At 35.0% G+C, this 24422-nt stretch overlaps 1 protein-coding gene across 3 annotated transcripts in view; it reads right to left on the bottom strand.

The window, feature by feature from the left end:
- Nucleotides 1-469: 469 nt before the first annotated feature.
- Nucleotides 470-24422, bottom strand: part of zfpm2a (zinc finger protein, FOG family member 2a) — a 197431-nt gene continuing 173478 nt past the window's right edge. For 2 of the 3 annotated variants that reach the window (XM_051132039.1, XM_051132041.1), the window contains 3 exons: nucleotides 7563-7769; nucleotides 4659-4895; nucleotides 470-3935 (listed from right to left, as the gene is read on the bottom strand). In XM_051132039.1, coding sequence (XP_050987996.1) covers nucleotides 1471-3935; nucleotides 4659-4895; nucleotides 7563-7769 — 2909 coding nt within the window. In that variant the 3' untranslated portion in view covers nucleotides 470-1470. The remainder of the gene's footprint in view (nucleotides 3936-4658; nucleotides 4896-7562; nucleotides 7770-24422) is intronic. The other variant, XM_051132040.1, reaches the window with a different exon arrangement.

Here is a 24422-nt window from a genome sequence, read left to right as displayed (position 1 = left end):
ATAAAAATAATAAAAACTTGAAAAAATAAAATTAAATAAAATTAAATCAAATATATATATATAAACGTAACTCAAAACATTAATAGTACTATACTAAAATAACACTGGTAGGTTTAGTTATTTTTTTGTATTTTATTTTTTGACTAATATGAAACACAAACAATTTAATTGGATTTTGTGTTTGATAACCAATATGCAGAATTGATGTTTTATTTTATTATTATTATTATTTTTTTAAACATTTGTTAGGCTTTTTGATATTACAATAATACCTGCAGCAATTGCTAATTTATTTAATTAGCGATTAATTATGCTAAAAAAAAAAAAAAAAAAAAAAAAAAACTAGGACTATTTAAGCAGGATTTAAATGTGTATATATATGTGCATCCCCCCCCCTTTTGACGAGACCTGGAAATGTTTCCATTAACCATCCTGAAAGAAGACAATAACATGGTCTGTTTATCCTGAGGATTGAAGTTTAATTGACACCACATCAAAATAAAAATTTCCAACAGATCTGGAATTTTATTCCATCCATATACATGCATAGCAACAACATTTTTAAGAAATATTTTTCTTACATAAGGACATTGGAATGATCATTTTTACAGTATTCCCTTGTCGTGTCCCACCCATCGTTAATCACCATTGATAAACCTGCTTTTTGTACAATTTAATTTTTTTTTTTTCCAGGAGTAAGAAATAGCTGCTCTTCCCCCTTTATAATACTGCTTTCCGTAATGTTCCCGCCCTCCTTCTTTTTTTCCTTATGTTTTTTTTTACAAAGTATTGCGCTGAGAGCAAATTTTTAAAAAGGGAGAACAAGGTGTATCAGCAAACAGAAATACAAGTACTGTACAAGAATGCTGCCATCCTCATTTAAACATCCACTTCTGAGTCGAAGAAAAGACAGACAAACAGCAACATATATATGCAAAGCCATGTGTACAGTATATGCCAAAACATGAGCTGCAGCGTTGTGCCTGGTTATCCCTCCGAACTGTTTTAAGGCTGAAGTCAAGAGAATCGTACTGCAAGTGACATTTTGACATATACAAAAAACTGTACCAGCAAATAAGAATACACAAGTGCTCCAGTAGCTATTGTTGGGTCTAAAACGCATTGTATCCTGTGCCTATTGTCTCCTTGAACCTAACATACATTGTAAACAATATGTCTGCTACACAAGAATGACTATACATTAACATTACAAACAACTCTGATATAAACTTTCTTTGAATTTAAATTAAGAGCACTACTCCTATTAATACTGATCGTAAAATAAATAAAAGGTGAAAGTGGCACCAATATTACACTTGGATTTTTTTTTTCATCATTTTGCATTAAGTCTTCAAATAACGAAAGAAGAAGCTTCTCTTGATTGTCCACAAGCAGTATATAAAACTGCATGATGCACTATTTCAGACACGAACGTGTACCCAAATAAAAACGAGTGGAGAAGAGCCAATTTCATTTCACGTGCTCTGCGGCATGTGACGAGCAGTAAAACTTCTTGTGAGTGATAAAGTTTGACAAGTTATTGAACTGGATGTCACAGAGGCGGCAATACTTCCCACTGCCCGCTGGCGGCGCCGACCCATTTATGCCTTTTCCGGCAGGCGCGGATTCCTCCACGGGTGATTTCGAGGTGGGCGATACATTCTCGTTGGGGTCGGGAGGGTTCTCGGCTCCCCACGTCGGAGAGGTTTGTTCCTCTGGTGAAGAGGTGTTGTGAGGCTGATTCTCTTGCTGGGGAGTTGCTGGTGTCTGGCGATCCTCTTTATGACCGCCGTTAACAATAACCATGCCCCTGTTCTTGGGCAGCAGAGGCAGTGCCTCCTTGCCGGGATGGGGGCAGCCGTTGGCCGTAGGCGGTTCTGCGCCCGGCTCACCTGCGCCATTGCTGCTTTGCTCCTGTTCGGCCACCTCACCCTGCACAGCGAGACTCCCTGCCATGTAGTCACCGCTTTTTATCCCGAAATACGGCGATATTTGCTCTGTACCTTTCACCTTCTTTATTGCTCCAGGATAGAGACAGTGAGGCAAGAACATGTTCTTGTTCTCATCTTTCGAAGTCATGAGCGGCGCATCGCCGAAAGCTTTCAGATCTGGTGCCGGCCCGAGGTGTGGTGGGAACATGCCTCCGTTCTGCACCATCAACTTGTTGCCACCGTTCTTCTCGCATTTCACAGAACTCTTGTCGTAGATGTCATCCGAATTATTGCCTTCGCTCTTCACGCCCGGGAACATCGGCTGCTCCAAACTGCCGATCTCGCCATGCTGAGCAGCTGTGACGGGGCAAAAGTTCTGTTTGTGGGCTAGGTAGTTTTCCACTTTGTTGAAACTGATCTTGCACACGGTACATTCGTGATAGTCCAAGAGTCTTTTGGGTGAGTTGCACGACTTGTCCGGAAGAGGTGAGCACTTTTTGCTGAGATCTATCGGAGCATCTAGTTCCTGCGGGTCTGCAATAGCGTTACCTTTGGGGGCAAGGATAGGCTTGGAGACAGTAAGAGAAGCATCTAAGTGTTTCGGGACGAGGCTCGGAAAGATGTCACATCGCGGATGGAAGCGGTCAGCTAGGCTTTCAACCGTTTCCTGGGATGTACAGGGATTTCCTAGAGTGGGCATACCTAAGAATCCCGGCTGTGGACCCATGGGTTGCCGCTGGTCTTGGTCTGGTAGACACATCTCGTACATCTTCCTCCGCTTGCGCGTTCTCATGGTCCGCTGCATGGCGGGCACCTTCGTGGACATGCGTTTCATGGGCGGGTCGTGGCGAGTGGCGCAATAGTACTGCTTGTGAACCATGTACGTTTCGTGCCGACTGAAGGTGATGTTGCATGCTTCACAGGTGGTCTTGTTTGGGTCGTTGTCACCCTCCACCAAAGCCGTGCTGGGACTCTTCACCTCGGGCTGTTTTCCGCCAAGCCTTTCCTCAACTCCCGTTGGTGTAGTAACCTTCTTTACTTGCCCCGGAAGGTCTTTCTCAGGCACTTTCCCACCAGCGTTCATAATATCCAAAACAGAGGAATTCAAGCAAGCCGTCGTCACAAGATGACTGTCTGTCTCTGACGGAAGGCATCCGGGGAGCATACCAACCGAAGTGTTTGGACTTATGGCGTCAGACACCTTGTCCGGAACACTCGAGAAATCTGGGGACTTTGCCATGTGCTGCCAGCGACTGTTGCAGTAGTGCTTCTTGTGAACCAAGTAGTTATCTAGATTATTGAAGGTGATGTTGCATTCAAAGCAGGTCGCTCCTTTAGGCATGAGAGGGCTGTAGATGACAGGAGGATAGCTGTTCCCTCCATGGCGTAGCCTGCGATGCACCAGCTCTGACATTTTTGCCAGAATCTCAGATGCTTGTGGTACCACAGAAATGTCCTGGGAGAATGCAAACTGTGACAAGAATGGACCCATTGGGAAGGTTGGTCCCATGTTGTGCTGGACAGGCGAGGAAGCTAGCCTCGGACTGGAGGGTTCCGACTTGATTCTGGTGTAAGAGAAACTAGCCTTGCTTCCTGGGTGACTTTCTCCCTTCTGTAGTCCGAGAGTAGGTTTTTTCTCCGGCCTTTCAAGTTCTCCATCAGGACTGTTGGCCTTGTTAGGCGTGCTCTTGGGACTTTGCATAACCACGTCTTTCCTGCCTGACAGTTCTGCTCGTGCCGCCTGCAGGCTTTCCTCTCCTCCTCTTGGGGAGTTCTCACTGTCGCTCTCCCTGTGAATCTTCCCAGAGTGTCCGTGTAAGTCTTGATGCTGTAGCAGTTCCCTGTGGTTCTGGAAGCTGATGTGGCAGTGATTGCATCTGAAGGCTGCCTGTGACAGGTGTGAAAGGATGTGGTGCTGGAATGTAAGGAGTGAATCTGCTGTGAAGTTACAGATTGTGCATTTCAAACTGGTGCCAGGGGGAAGAGACTCCTCCATTTTGACACCTGTGAGAAAGGAAAAAAAAAGACAGTTTTTTGTTAATCTTGCATTTCCACTGATTTTACATTGTCTGCTGTAGCATTTTCCTAGACACTATCGTTGATATTACTGCCTGATGGTGATTATTTGCAATAATGTTTAACATTATTATTAATTTTGTCTTTGTGACTACTGTTATGAATGAGCTAAATTAACCCTCTGGGGTCTGAGAGAGTTTTGGGGCCCTGGAGAAGTTCTGACATTTGTGACCCTGGACCACAAAACCAGTCATAAGGGTCTTTTTAAAAAAAAAACAAAAAAACTGAGATTTATACATCATCAGAAAGCTGGTTTGTTATGATGATTTGTTAGGATAGGACAATATTTGGCAGAGAGACAAATATCTGTAATCTGAGGGTGCAAAAAAAAAACACCTTTAAAGTTGTACAAATTAATATTACTAATCAAAAATAAATTTTTGATATATTTACTGTAGGAAATTTACAAAATATATTCATGGAACATTACTTAGTATCCTAACGATTTTTGGCATAAAAGAAAAATTGATAATTTTGACCCATACAATGTACTTTTGGCTATTGCTACAAATATACCCATGCTTAAGATTGATTTTGTGGTCCAGGGTCACATTTGTGCATATGCCACGTGAACAGTCATTTATTTTGATTAAACAGGTAATATGCAATGACTGTGTGTTTTTTTTTTAATTGTCAAAATGCATTGCATACCAGCATGCTTACCACTGTGTGTGCTCAAATGCATCTCTAGAGCACGAGGGTTGCTGAAGCTCTTGTTGCATTGTGGGAAAGGACAAATACTGGGAGTTTGGTGGGAATTGGTGTCAGTCTCTTCAGATACGTTATCAGGTTCCCTCTGCCGCCCACTGCAGTAATACATCAGGTGGGCCTGAAGGTTCCTCTCACTTCTGTACCATATCCCACACGCTTTACAGGGGAAGATGTCCTCTGAAACACAAAGACAAGCATGTGAAGGCAAACCTACAGCAGTTCTGCTGAGCTGAACTCAGTTTCAGTGTTTAATTCGACGCATTATGAGCTTTATCAGTAGCATGTTGAATGAAATTGCATCATGAATGCATTTAGGCTGGATAGGAGAACTTATGCTGCCTCTAAAAAGACTTTAGTAGACTTTAAGTTAAAGTGGAATTGCTAAGATGGATCGTACAATTTACAAATCCCATCCCTATAGAGTATACAGTTGAGGTCGAAAGTTTACATCCCCCTTTCAGAATCTGCAAAATGTTATTTATTTTACCAAAATAAGAGGGATCATACAAAATGCATGATATTGGTTATTTAGTACCAGTTAAACTGCCTGCTGTTTAGGTCCCACAAATTTCCAACAATGACTATATGATTTTGATCCATCTTTTCACACTGAGGACAACTGATGGACTCATATGCAACTATTACATAAGGTTCAAATGCTCCCTAATGCTCCAGAAGGATAAACCATGCATTAAGAGCCAGGGTGTGAAAACTTTTTGCATTTGAAGATCAGGGTAAATGTAACTTATTTTGTCTTCTGGGAAACATGTAAGTATCTTCTGTAGCCTCTGAAGGGCAGTACTAAATAAAAATAATGTGATATTTAGGCAAAATAAGGAAAGTGTACACATCTCCATTCTGTTCAAAAGTTTTTTTTTACCCTCAGCTCTTAATGCATGGTTTTTCCTTCCTTCCTTCTGTAATAGTTGCATATTATGGGATTATTTTTGTGCCAATAAGAATGAACGTAACTTTATAAAACTGAACGTAACTTTCCAAGAAACGATCAAAAATATGCCACTGCAAAAGAAGAAAAACACAATGAAAATGAAAAAATGAACAGCGATCTACTCTGATTGGCTAATGAGCTTTTGATGGACAGTTGCTCTCTGACCTGGAAGCACGGACGGTGAAGTCAGTGGCGCAATATGTCGTGCTTTGTTTATAGAAACTATCAGAACTGTTGCACACTGTACATGAATAAAACTTTTATCGATGTTATTGATTAACGTTACTTTAGCAACACGAACTTCAAGCTGCCCTGAGGGACAAGCTGAGGTGGAAGATGATGCCGCTCCGTGTCTCTCCTGGGAGCTCATCTTTAGAAACTAAGAGACGACCGTAGGTGAAATACTAATAACATTAATACTTAATATAAACAAAGCACGACGTATTGCACACCGCAACAACTTTCCAATATGTGCGCCACTGACGTCACCGTCCGTAGCCAATCAGAGTAGATCGCTGTTAAGCCCGCCCCCACGAGAGGTTTGTGCCAAAACAGCAAACGAAAATTTGCGAAGCGTAAGCGAAAGCTGTGGCAACGCATTCAGAATCCATGATTCGCGAAAACGATTCTTTGAAAATCATTAACAAAGAATGAAGCATATTTGAAGAGCATGTTAAATTCGTGCGACTGAGTTCATTTTTTCATTTTCATTGTGTTTTTCTTCTTTTGCAGTGGCATATTTTTGATCGTTTCTTGGAAAGTTACGTTCAGTTTTATAAAGTTACGTTCATTCTTATTGGCACAAAAATAATCCCATAGCATATGAGTCCCTCACTTGTCCTCAATGTGAAAAGTTGGATCTCAAAACCATACAGTCATTGTTGGAAAGGGTTCAAATACACAAAAATGCTGGAAAACCAAAGAATTCGTGGGATCTGAAGGATTTTTTTGAAGAACAGCGGGCAGTTTAACGGTTGAGGACAAACAAGGGACTCATAAACAACTGTCACTAAACAAAAACAACAACAAAAAACGCTGTGGATCATTCAGGTAAGAACACGGTATTAAGAATCAAGGGGATGTAAACTTTTGAACGGGTCATTTTAAAACATCTGTAAACATCTTTTATGTAAAATATCTTATTCAGGTAAGTACTAAATAAACAATAACATGCATTTTGTGCGATCCCTCTTATTTTGGTAAAATAATTAACATTTTGCAGATCCTGAAAGGGGATGTAAACTTTTGACCTCAACTGTATATCAGAAGGGGTGTTAGAAGTGTTTCAGATGTCTGAACGATCAGTTCACATGCACGGCTCAAATAACAGTTTTAAATGACAATTCTGTGATGTTGCATGGCAACAGAGATGATTCCAGTAGGCTTGTGCCCTTTCCTCAAGGGCAAATGAAAACATTGCACCATCTGCTAGCAGCATCCTCTGTGTCAAGCTGAACTCTAGACTTCGCTGATAAAGTCAACAAACAAAGTATTTGCAAATGGCTTGAATTCTGCAATTACAAGGTTGGTCAGAGTCCAGATATGTTTACTGTACCCCTAAAAAAAAACTGAAGGGCAGAACATCATGTTCCTCCAGCAGAGGTTAATCTGTGAATAACTACAGCATATTCTGTTTTCAGCATAATACGTGTGAGTGTAACACGTTCTGAACTGGCTCAAACGATTGGTTGGAGAGCTCAGCGGTGCAGCCAAGGGAACAGGTGAGACCCCATATGCGGCAATATTGCGGCCAAGTTTTACGGCGAACCGAGATTCAACCGTACGGCTTCATTGTAAAAGTATGTTGACAGTTATTAGTTTTGAGTTGCTGCATGCATGTTTATGATGCCTGTGGACAGTTACTGAGTTTGTGTGTAAACAGAAACAGGGCTTACTGTTGACTATAGCTGTAGGTAATATGGAGGCCATGGCAGCTTGCTGGGGCAGGAGCTGGATGGTGTCCAGAAGGCGTGCTGGGTACATGCCCTCACCGAGAGACATGTGATTGACCGCCTGCAATCGAGAGTCAAAGTCCACTGCAAATGCCACCAGCTCTTCGCCTTCCATCATGTTCTTGGTGGTGGTGCACCACAACTGACCACCTGTGTGACAGAAGGAACCACACATTATCACTGCTGCATTTACACACTTAAGCTTAAAATGTACGCAAAGGATTCAGACATAAAATATCATTTTTATGATGCATTTAAATTAAAAGATTTAAAAGAGATTTAACAGAGAGTTAAAAGAGAGTTAATTACTCATGATTCTTTAAAGGTGAAGTGTGTAATATTCTGCTAATAAAGTTCATAATTTTACAGTATTTTTAATAAAAAAAAATGTGGCCTTGGTGAGCATAAGAGATTTCTTAAAAAAAAAAAAAAATAATAACATAAAATATATATATATAGATAGATAGATAGATAGATAGATAGATATACACATAACATCTTACCCACCCCAAACTTTTGAACTTTAGTCTATAATATCATATTTAAAATACTAAATAGTAGTTTAAAGTAGTTTTTATTTTATAGTTTTTGCATGTATTATTTTAGCATTCATTTTAATATTTAATTGAAATGAATTTAATTAAATATACAAATTTAAATGTAATCAAAATGAATTAAATTAAAATTGTAATAATATTTTACAATATTACTGTTTTTACTGTATTTTTAATCAAATAAATGCAGCCTTGGTGAGCATAAGAGATTTCTTTAATAAATAAATAAATAAATAAATAAATAAATCTTACCCACCCCAAACTTTTAAACTTTAGTCTATAATATTATATTTAAAATTCTAAATAGTAGTTCTGAAGTAGTTTTTAATTTATAGTTTTTGCATGTATTATTTTAACATTAATTTTAATATTATTTAATGGAAATTAATTATATTAAATATTTAAATTTAAATTTATTTAAAATGAATTAAATTAAAATTCTAATAATATTTCACAATATTACTGTTTTTACTGTATTTTTGATCAAATAAATGCAGCCTTGGAGAGCATGAGAGATTTCTTTAAATAAATAAATAAATAAATCTTATCCACCCCAAACTTTTGAACTTTAGTCTATAGTATTATTTAAAAATTTTAAATAGTATTTTAGAGTAGTTTTTATTTTATTGTATAGTTTTTGCATGTATTATTTTAACATTCATTGTAATATTATTTAATTGAAATTAATTATATTAAATATATAAATTTAAATGTAATTAAAATTAATTAAATTAAAATTGTAAGAATATTTCACAATATTACTGTTGTTACATTATTTTTTATCAAATAAATGCAGTCTTGGTGAGCATAAGAGATTTCTTTAAATAAATAAAAAAATAACTAATTCTTACCCACCCCAAACTTTTGAACTAAAATTCTAAATAGTAGTTTAGAGTAGTTTTTATTTTATAGTTTTTGCATGTATTATTTTAACATTCATTTTAATATTAATTGAAATTAATTATATATATACATTTAAAGGTAATTAAAATTAATTAAATTAAAATTATAATTTATTACACATATTTTATTTATTTATTTATTTATTTATTTATTTATTTATTACTAGAAATTATAATTAAACGGGAAACGTCCATGCAGGACAGCCATAAAAATAAAAAATAAAAAAATGTTGGAAAATGACAGTAAATCATTTGTCTAGCTAATGGAATTAGGGGAGTATTCCGGAAACCTGTTTGGAAAAAAAAAAAACAAAAAAACTATGCACTTCATCTTTAATTAATCATGTTGCTCTAAAGGGCCGATATATATTTACAGTCTACTGTAAATCACACATTTCAAGTTCAGATCAAACACTACTTGAGCATTCAGAATACATTCAGAAAAGACAGAAGAAAAGAAAAGGGGGAGGGAGAGATGGAAAGTCAGCGGCAGGGTTTAAGCTCAGATAGCATTTATCATCACACACTGAAGGATTTCAGCCGCACTTCATTTGCCATTCAAGAGATTAAAGTTTTAAATATGACTATTTACAAAAAATCTGGCTTCCGAGATAACAACAAACTATGATATGCAGATGCTAAATGGCAGAATTAGGACATTGTTTCAGTAGGGAAGCTGGACAATTAATTAAAGCTCTCTGTTAGAGATGTGCAAACACACTGACGGAGCTTCAAGAGATGCACTTTCAGAGCAGCTGTTGGGAAGGTAAGGACAGAAAAAGAAAGGGTCTGAAAGAATGATACTGCACAGTGCGAGTCATTTGACTCATTGGCCATTCGACTACTTTTCTGGACAACTAGTTATCTAATAAAAATTGCGCAAATGCACACATTTAAGGAGGGTGCTTTCAAGGGGTGCTCAAAAATGAAAGACATACAATCAGATCTGATACATAAAAGAAAGTTAGAGAATAAAATAGCTTTCTAATACAGGCACTGACTGCGAAGGCTTCCGCATGTTAGAAATGCGCGACTGCTGCCTGAAAGAGCGGCTTATCGTGGTGTGAATCTGCAGTGGGGAGACACACTCTTCAGACGGGTCCTCTTCATCAGCGGGATCCTGTCACACACCACACACTGCCTGGAGAGGCTCTCTCGTTCCTTATCTCCTAATTAAAATAACAAAAACTGCCGTCGCCATCAGCGCAGATCAAAACTGTCACCTGCAACAGCAGGAGGGCGCAGGTCACCTCTGCCTGCTCAAGAGTACTGCTGGAAGTTGCACGAAGAACTCATTACTTACACTAGAAACGGAGGCAGAGATGGGATGCACGCGGGGCGCCACGACTGCTGCTCATTGGCAAACTTTAAGAAGGTGTAATAAAAATCAGAACAATATTAGTGTTGCTGTCAGGTCCTTCTCTGATTTGGATGTTTTTGTAAGGTTATGGTTTAAAGCGGTCGTTTTCAACTCGTTTTGCTTCAGGTTTTAGATTCTACATTGGACGATCAATACACGGTCAACAATTAGATCGACTAACTGTAAAACTGTACCCATTTTTTTCTTCCCGTAAGAGTGAACATGGCCATTTGCAAGTTTTATGGGTCTGGCTTTCGGTCTCATCTGCGTCCAGCTATTTTTAGCTGTACAAAAGCTTGATAGGCTTGAAATCGATGTGTCTTACCATATTATTTTAATGTATTATTTTAGTTATGAGCAGATTGCTGATTTTAGGTTTGAAAATAATTGTATTTTTAAAATAACTATTTTCATTTAATACTCATTTTTTATTTTAAAATATATTTTTTTTACTATAGTATAGTATTTTACTTATTTTAGTTTGTTGCCCAAGAAACATTAATAATTTTCATTAGTTTTTTTTTTTTTTTTTTTTTTTTTTTTTTTTCAATTTTGAGTTGAAGGTTTCAATGAAAATAATTTTTAATTGTATTAGTTTTAGTTAAAAATTTATCATGGAGAACAGGAAGGCTGAAAACATTCAAAAAACATTCATCAGCCAATGCAAAATTATTATCATGACATTTTTAAATTCATAAATAAATACAGAAGTGACTTTAAAAAACAAAATATGATGGAAATATAAAAAACATTTATATATTTTACATTTAAATTTTAAGATTAAAAATTTGTTCCAAAATTTCTCTAAATTCTAATGTTTTTATACTCTCAGCAACTAATGACAGATGAAAATACTGTATGGATGACCTTTGACCTCAACAACAAAAGATAAGAGAAATGTTTTCTCTTGCCTATTGAAAGCTGATACAGCTATGTATTTTGCTGTTAATATGCAATTATATGGTCAGTTGCATTTTTTAACGTTTCATCCCCTCACATATGTAGCGTTTCCACAATTTTTAGAAATAAAAGATTTTTAGTCAAATTTTGTTAAAACATTCTTTCAACTTTTGTCAGTATGCTAAAAAGAGGGGGAAAAATGCATGTTACTTCCAGTTTGTCCATCAGACTAGAAATGACAGTTCAATTTGAGTACTTTGCATTGTGGGATACAGGGAGTGTAGATTGCATAGTGCAGATTTTTGGCAAATGCAGTAGAAAATAAAAAAAATAATAAGAGCAATATGCCAATATTCTACGTCAAACTCAGCCTAACTTCATGCAGCGATGAACAAAAATGCTGCCTCCAACCCTTCACACGTGTGGGCGGTCAGGCCAGCTTCTCTGAAATTAAATTAGTGTAGAAACACTTCCAGCTGATTCTTCTTCTCAACTCAAGGTGCACGCCAGGTCAAAAAGTCAAACTTAAAGAACATCCACAGTTCGGATGGAGACTTCCTGTCTTTGCCAATGTAAGTTCACACACTGAAACACACAGGTCGATGGGCGGCCCTAAAGCGAGAGTGCACGCGCAGGAGACACGGGACCCGGGCTGAAAAGCGTAGCCAGCGCGGTGCTGCTTTCGCCTGTGAGCTGTCTGCAGCAGAAGGCCTTTGTGCCGCGGCCAACGCAGTCGCAATGAAGCCTATTGTCTCCGTCCTCCTGCAGCGCACCTGATAAAAGAATAAAGAACTATGACATATTCCAAAAACAATGGAGGAATTAAGGACACACAATAAGCCAGCTGCTTCATTAAAACAATCAAAACCCGGTATCCTGTACACAGTCCAGATAACTTTAAAAAAAAGCTTCTTTTCACACAATCTCACGCTATAGAATCCACTAGCGCACGCTCGTCCTCGCAACCCAAACCCCTCCCGTTCGTTCGCACTAATGATGCTTTTAAACACTTACTTAAAGATGTTCACATAAAGGAATTACAGAAGGGTTCAGCATTATGCAATTACATGTGTAAGTCCGTGCCGTTCTAATCAAACGCACCAGGATGAGCCGCAGACCGAAGCCCTCAAAGGCGCCTAGCGCAGGGCACGAGCACTTTGAATGATCACTTTAAAAGATCGACCGTGTTGTAAACGCACAAAACAAACCTCGTTCGCTTTCTCTTTCTGTCTTTTTGTGGCGAAAGCCGACAGAAGGGTTGGCTAATGAACTGGCCGGAGGACAGCTACTCAAATGTTTGCATGTGTAAACAGTCAAAGACTTTAATAGTTTGCTGTAAAATGCATAGTTAAACATATCCGTGTTTGTTTCTCCCATCTGTCCAGACAAACGGCTGCATCAGAGGCCATAATGGCGGCGTTGAGCACAAACCTTAACGCAACGCCAAAAATGACACTGCCAAAAATGAATATGGGACAAAGGAAGGCAAATGCAGGCAAATCCTTTATATTTTGCCTCAAATAAAGGTGTACTTGATGTTTAAATTGTACATCATCCTTCTAGAAAGATCAGGCGGCTTTTACCTTCAGAAATTCAGTATTTGATTTAACACACGCAAAGCTGGAGCAAAATAAAAAACATATGTAAATAAATGCACAAAAAAGTAAATAGCAGTTCTTACATGGTGGGTCTTTACCCCAAAATGGGTTGCAGGTTGTTCTTATTGGACAGTAGGGGGGTAATTATGTGAAATGGCAATAAAATCATTGCGCAAAAACTTTCAAATAGTTATTAAAAGGGAAAAATGTTTCTCATAACTTCAGCTTTACTAGCAGGCAGCAATAAGCTGCTAATAGGAAAATGCGAAGTATTTTGAGAACTCAAGGCTTCAAGTAGTTAAAAAACGCACAAAAGACTCTCAGTTTTGTTTCTATATCAGAAAGAAAGGCTGAAAAATAATCTAATACCAGCAAACTAGTGACTGAATAGTTCATTTCAGCTCATTTTAGCTCATTTGTGACCTTGGACCACAAAACCAGTCATAAGTAGCACGGGTATATTGTAGCAATTGTAGCAATAGCCAAAAATACATTGTATGGGCCAAAATGATCGATTTTTCTTTTATGCCAAAAATCAATAGGTTATTAAATAAAGATCATGTTCCATGAAGATATTTTGCAAATTTTCTACCATAGATATATCAAAACGTAATTTTTGATTAGTAATATGCTTTGCTAAGAACTTCCTTTGGACAAATTTAAAGGCGATTTTCTCAGTATTTTTTGCACCCTTAGATTTAAGATCTTCCAATTGTTGTATCTCGGCCAAACACTGTCCTGTCCTAACAAACCATACATCAATGGAAAGCTTATTTATTCAGCACATGATGTATAAATCTCAATTTCAAAAAAATTACCCTTATGACTCAGCCTTTGGTCCAGGGTCACATTTTGTTCTGTACTCAGAAATAGTTTCTCCTATTTAAAATCTGAGGTGCTAAAGTGACCTACAAAGCTGGAAAATCAAATATAAGTTGGAAAATCAAATAAAACTTGCTCATAATGACTATAAGTGGTTTACCACATGGAGCAATTTCCAATTCAATCAATTCCCAAAGGATAAAATCAGTTCCCTCCCTACATTCTTTTTAGTTGAGTATTGTGTTTCACTTGGAAACACATCAGATTATGGAAGTAAAATGGTTTGCATTTCATGCTGGCTTAAAAAAAAAAAACCCTCACCTGGTTAAAACTAAACTCAGTACAGCAATGAAATACTGTAGGTATTGCTATTCCAAAAACTAATTATGAATGCACACCTACATTTGAACCTCAGTAATTCATTATTAAAAGCAAAAACACAACAAACCAATACAGCGAGTCTAAAAAAGAGATAAGCCGATCAGTCTGATATGTTCCGTCTCAATGTCAACAATCACTGAGTATGGCCATAAGGGGGCACTGTTCCCATACTGTAATACAGATCTGACCTATCAGAGCTCTCTCTGCTCATCCCAAAACCACCCGAGACCAATCTCAAACACACAGCTACTTGTCCCCTCCTTGTTTCCCCGAAAAGACAGTTTTCTGTAAGCATTTCAACCATTTCATTGTCTCGTAGCAACTGTTTTACAGTATTTTCCAAAAGCATACATGACTGAATTATTGTACACATGCTTACATTCTTTGCACAAATTTTACGGATGTGGAAGTAAATAAATGACAGTAGCAATATTAGCATATAAAGCTTAAAGTATATGCATTATAGTAATATAAAGCATGTTATGTTGTGGTGTGAAATGCAGTATTGCATTAGTGCAATATCATATAAATTTGACATTTCTTTTCAGCATTACAAATTCCAGCTCAAAACACTACAGGTTTCTAACTGCGATCAGATACAGAAATGTGTTTATAATACTGAATGATTTATAATAGTCCAAATTTGATGTTTATTTAATGATTAAAAGCTGATTTTGACAAATCCCTTTAGAAGTACTTTTCATTTGCAGATTTGAGAATCACACTGACAAAAGCTTTAATTTGCTGTTTACAGCAACAGCTGTGATGAGAATTCGCATTAAAAACACATCCGCTCGTCAGTTTAACGTCAAGCCCTAACTTTGTTTACACATCACATGAATGTTGCAAAAGCATTTATGCATGAAAAGCAAGCATCCCGCAGTGGAAAAGAAATACATTTGGCTTGAAATTACATGCGTTATTATGACAAAAACAAAAATAGAATTTGATCTACTTTCCATGGGAAGCGGCATAGATTAGCTCACTCATTGTGATTTGAAACACTCAAGAGTAAAAAGAGAGTGTTGAGCAAACATTCTCACTTCGTCAGGTTAGCGCGTATTGGTTGCGGCTAGTCGACATGTGTTTACTGCGGCCCCCGCTGGGAGGGACACACACATGCCACCCGTCTTGACCATCAGCGTTAATGGGACGTCACGCCTCCGTGGCAGCGGGGAGCGGTAGTGTTGAGCTGCGCAGCAGACCCCCAGCTGTGGTCGGTGGCCCGCGTCCCCTTCCCAGCATGCTCCACGCTGGGGAGCAGGTGAACGGCCGGGCTCCAGCGGGACCGCTCTCGTCCAACATGGCTCCGTCCCCGTGCCACATGGGCCCGTGGACGCTTGCCCTCATGCAAATGCACGGCCTGGAAAAATGGCTCCTTCTCCTCTTTGGAAACCTCGACTCGGGCCGTCTGGCAGTGGTGTTTTTTCGTGGGAGATTGAGCCAGATTGATGCACCTGTCAACCATTTTGGAAGATGACGGATCGCTGCGACATGGACAAATCGCAGGAGGAGAGCTGACAAAGATGTCTCGAAGTGGAAGCGCATTTTGGGAAAAAAGGGACATCTGAGGATAAAGCGTGTCGATTTTTATAATAATACAGTAAAGCAGGGTTTCCCAAATGCGGGATTGTGAACCCCTGGGGGTTCATGAGGGAACTGCAAGGGGTTTGTGTGTTGATGAAAAGCTAATAATAAATTATTTCCAATGTAAAGTTATGGAAAAAAAAAAACTAAACCAAAAAAAACAGGTCTGCCCAACAATTGTGATATAGGTTAGTGCAGTCAAATCAAGTCAAATCTAGTGCAGTGCAATCAAATCAAAGGCCACAGTTTAAATAAATGTATAGATGTTCTGCTTGTTTTAAAGAGAAACATGGCAATGTGCGCTAATTTCACTTTATTTACACATTTGCGTAATTTCCACATGTTTGTGGGAGGAAATTTACAACATTGCAGCAGCCATTTTTATTCTAGGCCAAAATAAAAGCACAAGGATTTAAAATGTTGAGGGTTTGTAAAACAAAATGTAAGATATAAATGTCTAACTTGCAGTGTAAAATAAAACTGTTGTCAAAAATATAATAAAATATTATAATTGTACAATGCCAATTTATAGTAATACATTTCTGGCTTCATTTTTGTCATTTGAGTTAAAACAACAACAACAACAAAAAAATTATCTAAAAACAGCGACAACAACAACAATAATAATAATTTATTACTTATTATCATTTATTATTAATAATAAATTATTCCATTTGATTGGGTTCCTAAACAAACAATAATAATAATAATAATAATAATAATAATAATTTTACAGTGTGATTGTAATTTACAACAGCAATAATGATAATACACACACACACACACCCAACACAACACAAATATTTAGCATTTATCATTTGTTTAGTAATGCAATCAAATTTAATAATAATAATAGAAATAATAATTTTACAGTGAAATTGTAATTTACAATGGTAATATGTCTTTATTTTTTTTAATTAAAACAACAAAAATATTTATCATTAATAATTTTTTTAGGACCCCAAACAAATAATAGTATATTAATATTATAATAAATAATAATTTATTATTATTTATTACTTATTATTATTTATTATTAATAATACATTATTCCAATTGATTGGGTTCCTAAACAAATAATAATAATAACAATAATAACAACAACAACAACAACAACAACAACAATAATAATAATAATAATAATAATAATAATAATAATAATAATAATAAATGATTATTTATTACTTATTATCATTTATCATTAATAATAAATTATTCTATTTGATTGGGTTCCTAAACTAATAATAATAATAATAATAATAATAATAATAATAATAATTGTACAGAGTAATTGTAATTTACAACAGTAATAATGGTAATATACATACAGTAATATATTAAAAAAATATATATTTAGCATTCATTATTTGTTTAGGAACCCAATCAAATGTAATAATAATAATAATAATAATAATAATAATAATAATAATTTTACAGTGAAATTGTTAATAACAACAGTAATATGTCTTTATTTTTTAATTAAAACAACAAAAATATTCATCATTAATCATTTGTTTATGAACCCAATCTAATAATAATAACAATAATAATGATTAATTTATTTTTTATTACTATTAATTTAGATTAATTTTATTTTTATTTTCAATTTGATTGGGTTCCTAAAGAAATAATAATAATGATCATTTTATTTGACAGTATATATATATATATATATAAAAAATTACTGTAAAATAGTATTAATAATAATAATAATAATAATTATTATTATTATTATTATTAGTATTAGTATTTATATTATTATTGCTGTTGTCGTTGTTACATTTGACTGGGTTCTTAAATACCAGTGCATCTAAGGTGTTCTGCTGACAAAAAAAAAGAAGTTTGTGAATCTCTGCAGGAAATCATAGACACATTGTTTGTCTGACCAGTGGCGAATGAGTGTGTGTTTTGGGAACCTGTCTGAAGGCAGATTATTTTTGCAACTGTGTTTCGTAACGATAATGGCACAGAAAGACATCACCTACAGTCCTACACGAGAAACCCGAACGCCTGCACCACAACCCTTCTGTAATTCCACATATTGCGCAAAGCGTGAGCTAATTACGTCCGCCGTTGCTCCGAGCGTCTGAAATAAACAGTCAGCGGCTAAAGGATCTAATTGCGTTTGTCGGCTGGTGCGGAGGGAGGACACTGCTGCCCTTGCACAGTGCCATGCTGTCGTCCTGGCACGGCCCGTCCACTGCCCCAGGTACTGCCATACGGCCATCTGGAGCTGACATCTGTCTCTCTATTGATCATAAGGGTTTAGCACTTGATCAAACAGACTGCGACAGGAAATTGCTCTTTTCCCCACAGTAAAGGTGGGCGGCAGGCACGAGGGTAATAGAGTGGAACAGATTCACTGGGTCTCGCCGCAGCACACACCAGCCCTGGCATCCACAGCAAACGTGGAACGGGCGCTGGTGGAAACGCCGTGCCAGGGTGTGCCCACTTCAGCTGCTGTGTGTGTGTGTGTGTGTGTGAGGCAAGACAGCCGTCCCAGGAGGAGAAATAAAGCGGTAAAAGGACTGTTTTGAAATGAAAATCCTTCCCGCTGATGTCTACAGCATCATTAAAACTTCTCGATACGTGTTGAAAGGCTTCACTTCGCAGCCCGCTTTGGAAAATGAAACAAAATGGCAAAAGAGTTTGGAAAGGTGTCAAAAACAAACCCAAATATATCCCAAAATATTTACAGGGATAAATGCACCAGATGGGGAACGGTCTGCTTTTTTTTTAGGCGCAAACATACTCTGTAGCTCAGGATATGCTGAATACAGGAACATTTTAATGAGCGCAAAACATCTGCTAAACTCCTCGTGCTAGTCCAGTGAACCACTTCTACAAGACACACTCGACATTTCATAATATTTATGCAGATTTAATACTTTGAGTTGCATAAAACAATAGTTAATATGTTTAAATTGTTGTGAAAATTGTCTTTGTATACAGTAAATAAAGATATTATAAGTTGTTTTGCTTTGCTTTATATATAGTGGCTCCAAGTATTTGTACATTTCACACATACTTCAAAACTGCTGAATCATTGCATTATATATCAAAACCATTTATTAAATGGTGGTCATTTATTAAAGATATTAATTCAATATGCAATTAATTAATTAATTTAGAATTTTAATAAATCTTAAACAAAAATATTTTAAACGGTATCAGTAAACATCAAACAATTTAACAAAAATTCATTGTATATGTTGTGAAGACAAAACAAAAAGTTTACGAAAATATTTTGTTATTTTTTTAAATATTATTTTAGATATTGTACTATTTTAAGATACCTCATAAATAAATGCCTCATAAAATTAAAAACAACAACAACAACAACAAAATATAAAATTCAAAATTTAATTTAGATTTCAAATTCAGAATATATGTAATAGGTCTAAAGACTTTTTGAAGCCACTGTTTATGTGAAAACATGATGCTTTCATGCCAAAATGCCAGAAATATGTAAAGTGTAAAATATATTTTGTTATTTTTTTAAAATATTATTTTAGATATTGTATTATTTTATTTAGATACTGAATAAATGTCTCATTAAAATTAAAACAAATAAATAAATTTAATTTAATTAAAATGTTATTCAGAAATCAAAATTCAAAATATATAGTAAGTCTAAAGACTTTTTGGAGCCACTTTTTATGTGAAAACATGATGCTTTCGTGCCAAAATGCCAGAAATATGCATGTTGCATTTGCAGCATTGCGTCAGTGTAAAATATATATTATTATTATTATTTTTTATATTATTTTAGATATTGTATTATTTTATTAAGATACTGAATAAATGTCTCCAAAAAAAAAACAAAAAAAAAAAACAAATAAATAAATAAATGAATAAATAAATTTCAAAATCTAATTCAGAATTCAAAATTCATAACATATAATAGTGAAATATAATAGTGAATAAATGTCTCACAAAAAACATAAATAAATTTAAAATTCAGAATATATATAATAGGTCTAAAAAATTTTTGAGCCACTGCTTATGTAAAAACATGATGCTTTCATGCCAAAATGCCAGAAATATGCATGTTGCATTTGTAGCAATGGATCAGTGTAAAATGAATTGTATTATTATTTTTATATTATTTTAGATACTGTATTATTTTATTAAGATACTGATGTCTCCAAATAAAATAAAATAAAAAATAAAAAAATAATAAAAAAAAATAAAATAAAATTCAAAATCTTATTCAGAATTCAAAATTCATTACATATAATAGTGAAATATAATACTGAATAAATGTCTCACAAAAAAAAAAAAACATAAATAAATTTAAAATTCAGAATATCTATAATAGGTCTAAAGAATTTTTGAGCCACTGCTTGATGTTTGCTTGAACATGATGTTTTCATGCCAAAATGCCAGAAATATGTACTTTGCATTTGTATCAATGTGTCAGTGTAAAATATATATTTTATTATAATTTTTAAATATTATTTTAGATATTGTATTACTTTATTACTTTGTTTAACTTTAAAGTTAATTAATAAATGTCTCACAAAATAATAAATAAATAAAATAAAAAAAACTTTTTAAAAAATGTTATATATGTCTTACATATATAATTTTCGATATTGCATTATTTTTTAAGATATTGAATAAATGTCTCACAAAATAAATAAAAATAAATAAAACGTAAAAAATGTAAAAAAAAAATATATATATATATATACATTTTTATATACACACATTTTGGCATGAAACAAACTTTAAATATGGTTTGCGTCAGTGTGAAATAGATATTTTACATTTCATATAGTTAAAACACACTTTACCCGCTTCACACATGTGCTGATGTCGCATTTTCCACAGCCGGTAGAAACAGCAGACGTGTCACTATGACATTTTGTTTGTGCGTGTAATTCAGCTCATGTTAAGTTTGTGATTCACCCCTCCTCTTCCTGCCCCTCATTTCCCCTTCTCGCCGCTGATTAAACCTGCGCCCGTTCCCCGTCTCGCATTTCCATTCAATCTCAGGGCACCAAAAGCCAGATGCACAAGGTGCTTCCACTTTCGTGGCTTCGCAAAGCGATAGAGGGAGACAGAAAGAGAGAGAGAGAGAGAGAGTCCTGTAGCCCAAGGAAGAACAAGTTGAAAGTGCGAAGGAGGAGGAAAAAAAATATGACCAGGGGATGTGATAAAAAATTATCAGCGAGTGTGTTTTCCTGTTTGGTTTTAATCTACATTTAATTAAATTCTTATCTGCTGTGTGCTTATGGCTGCATTTGAATGGCACGACTGCATTCATTATGAATGGTAAAATTGAACTTGGTGCATTGTGTGTGGCCCAATAAAGCAACAAGGCTCACTGCGGTGCATGCAGGAAGAAATCAAGTCAATTAAGACGCTCTTTAAATTACCACTGTATCAAAACAAGGAGCGCCATAATAGAATCCTGACAGGCAGAATGCAAACAGTTACTGTGTTTAATATACATCAGCCCGTCCCGTCCTGAGGGACCAGATTTACTGGCGTGAGAGGGACCGAATTAGGGTCATTACATTAAGAGGTCAAATGAAATGCATTTGTATAAAATTCCAGACTGCTAAAATAGTACAAATAGCAATTTGTAGACTGATTCCCACAGAAAAGTGTAAACACTGTGACACTATCAAAACATTGCTGAGTTTGTTTGAGCATCCCAACTAGAGACACTGGCTCAACCAATGGGGTGAGTTTAGGGCGGGGCTATGAGTTTGTTTAACCAATGGCAGACAGACAGGAAACATGCTTAAAAAAATGATTATTTTTGCGTTACTAATGGCATGTCACTAATGGCATGCAGATTTTTAAAAAAGATCTCAACATTTGTTAAAAACGTTAAATAAAAAAAAGAAAATTAAAGTTAATTAAAATAAATCAAGAAGTTAATTTACTTCAAAGACTTCAAGATTTCAAATAAATGCTGTTTTCCTATTCATCAAAAAATCCTAGTAAAATGCATCACAGTTTTCACAAAATTTTAAACATTACAACTGTGATTGTTGAAAATTGGTAATTGCCACCACAATAATAAAAATAAAATAAAATAAAATAAAATAAAATAAAATAAAATAAAATAAAATAAAACAGTAATTTCTAATGTTACAAAAGATTTATATTTCAAATACCTGCTGTTTTGTTTTTTGTTCATCAAAAAAAATAAATAAATTTTTTTTAGTTTTCAGAAAAATATTAAGCAGCACAAACTGTTTGATAAGAATACAAAATTGTCATTTTAGAATGATTTCTGAAGGATCATGTGACTGTTGAAAATTCATAATTGCCACAGTGACAAAACACATAATAAAATAAAAAATAAAAAAGTTCAAAAAGTGATTTAAAATACTACAAAACAATTATATTTTAAATAAATGCTGTTTTCCTTTCTATCCATATTTTTTAACATTGATAAGAATACAATACATTGATTAGAATGATTTCTGAAGGATCATGTGTCTATTGAAATTTCATAATTGCCATTAAAATAAAATATTCTGCTTTCTGTTCATCAAAAAAATCCTTTTTTATATAATAGAAATTCATCATAGCCACCACATGAACAAATTACATTTTAAAATAGACTAAAAAAGAAAAAAAGTTATTTTAAATTGTAATAACATTTTAAAATATGACTGGTTTTACTGTATTTTTGATTAAATAAATTACCTATTACAAAACATAACGACTCCAAACTTTCCAACAATAGTGTATATATTATGTAAGTCTAAAAAAAATTGGATTTTTAATTTCATTATTTTTTCTCCTAATCAGCAACTATCAAATATAGACTTCTAAAGTCTTGTTTCTCATGTTTATATTTGTAGAAAAAGGCTAAACTGAGCTTAGCTCACTAAGCTCACCAAGACACTAAAGTCTGCAATCAAAAATCTCAGTATGAACATTTCTCATAAAATTGCTATTCTCATAAAGATGATATTCACATTTATCTTACAGTGCTACACTCTTCCTGTACGTTAACAATGATCTCACTTGTGCCTATTTTTGTGAAGACATTCTAAGAGAAACATATGAGTCAGACTAATAATTAATTAAAACACAGTGAGGAAAAACACACAAGAAAAACAAAATATCTGTGATGAATCAATTACCCCAGACCCTAAGTATGTTTAAAGACTTCCACTTTGTCAGAAATAAAGCAGATGTGCATGCGTTGCATCAAAAAGAGTGCAGCGATATACAGTAATGCCTTTGACGAAGAGCAGGATTTGTAGGATTCCATACGGCAGAGAGTCATTCATCAGAGAAAGGACAGAATGAGAGTCACAACGCAGACGCTACAGTCAGACCTGCCAAAATCCTTAAATTCAGATCAGGCCTTTGCATGTGTGTGTGTGTGTGTGTGTGAGAGAGATGAATGGCCGCGGTGCGTTCCAGTGGGATCGCAACAGATAATCGCGTCTCTCTCGAGCGGCGGCGGAGCGCTCAGATCTGCTCTTTTAAAATAATGTCGAGGGAGTAAAGTGTCTCCAAAAGCCCCTGCGTGCAGGTTATCTTGGGCATTCTGTGTTTGCCGTTTAAATCTTAACGGGACACGAGCAGGTGCGGAGAGCAAATACATCTGGAGTGGATAGGAACTGGAGTGGAAATGTTGTTGCAGAGGAGGGAAAGATTAGCTGTCGCATGGGCCTACGGAGATGAAAGTCTCTCCCGATGGCTTTTATTCCCTTCACATAAAGAAGGAGAGAAAACCGAGGTGGGAAAATAAAACTTGCACACCTTGTACAACTCAATTTTATGATGTCCATTACCTCACTTCCACCATCACACTTCTGCCTGCACAAACGTCACTGATCATCAACTGCTGGGGAGCAATGAACAAAATCTAGTGGCATTACTAACTTGCTTTACACTGCATTGGCCAGTCAGAGGATTTATTTGAATGAACTCATTAAACGCCACCTAAAATGCCATCATTTTATTGTTAATTTGACTATATCACCCTATTTATTGTATATTCTCATTTATTTTTATTTGTAATTTTATTAATTTTATTTAATTTTTTATTAATTTTACACTGATTTATTTGAAATTTGGTACAAACAACTTATTTTCTGTTCACACCTACACCTACACTGTACATATTTTTTCTTTTCGTACAAAATTATATATTTTGGATGTAAATTAGCCAGTGATGCTTCTCTACGATTCTATAATATTTTTACAATTACTTAAATAAATACATATTTATATAATTTTAAATAATAATACCTAAAATATTTTAAAATAATATATTTTTTAATAATTTATATTTACATTTATATAATAATAATAATAATTATTAATTAATTTTTTTTTAAACTGATTTATTTGAAATATGATGCAAACAACATACTATTTTCTGTTAACACCTACACCATATTTTACCTACATATTTTGCATATTTCTTTTTGTACGAAACTATATATTTTGCATGTAAATTAGCCAGTGACGATTCTCTATAATTATATATTTTTATAGCTAATTATATAATTACATATTTATATAATTTTAAATACTATTATCTATTATATTTTAACATAAAATATGTATTTTTATCATTTATATTTACATTTTAATAATTTATTTAATTAATTCATTCATTCATTCATTTCTTTTTTCCCACTGATTCATTCAAAATACAGCGCAAACAACTTATTATTTCTGTTGACACCTACACCTACATATTTTACGTT

This window comes from Labeo rohita, chromosome 16, assembly GCF_022985175.1.
Source record: "Labeo rohita strain BAU-BD-2019 chromosome 16, IGBB_LRoh.1.0, whole genome shotgun sequence".
NCBI classification, from domain to species: domain Eukaryota; kingdom Metazoa; phylum Chordata; class Actinopteri; order Cypriniformes; family Cyprinidae; genus Labeo; species Labeo rohita.
This window is presented reverse-complemented; position numbering and strand designations above follow the sequence as displayed.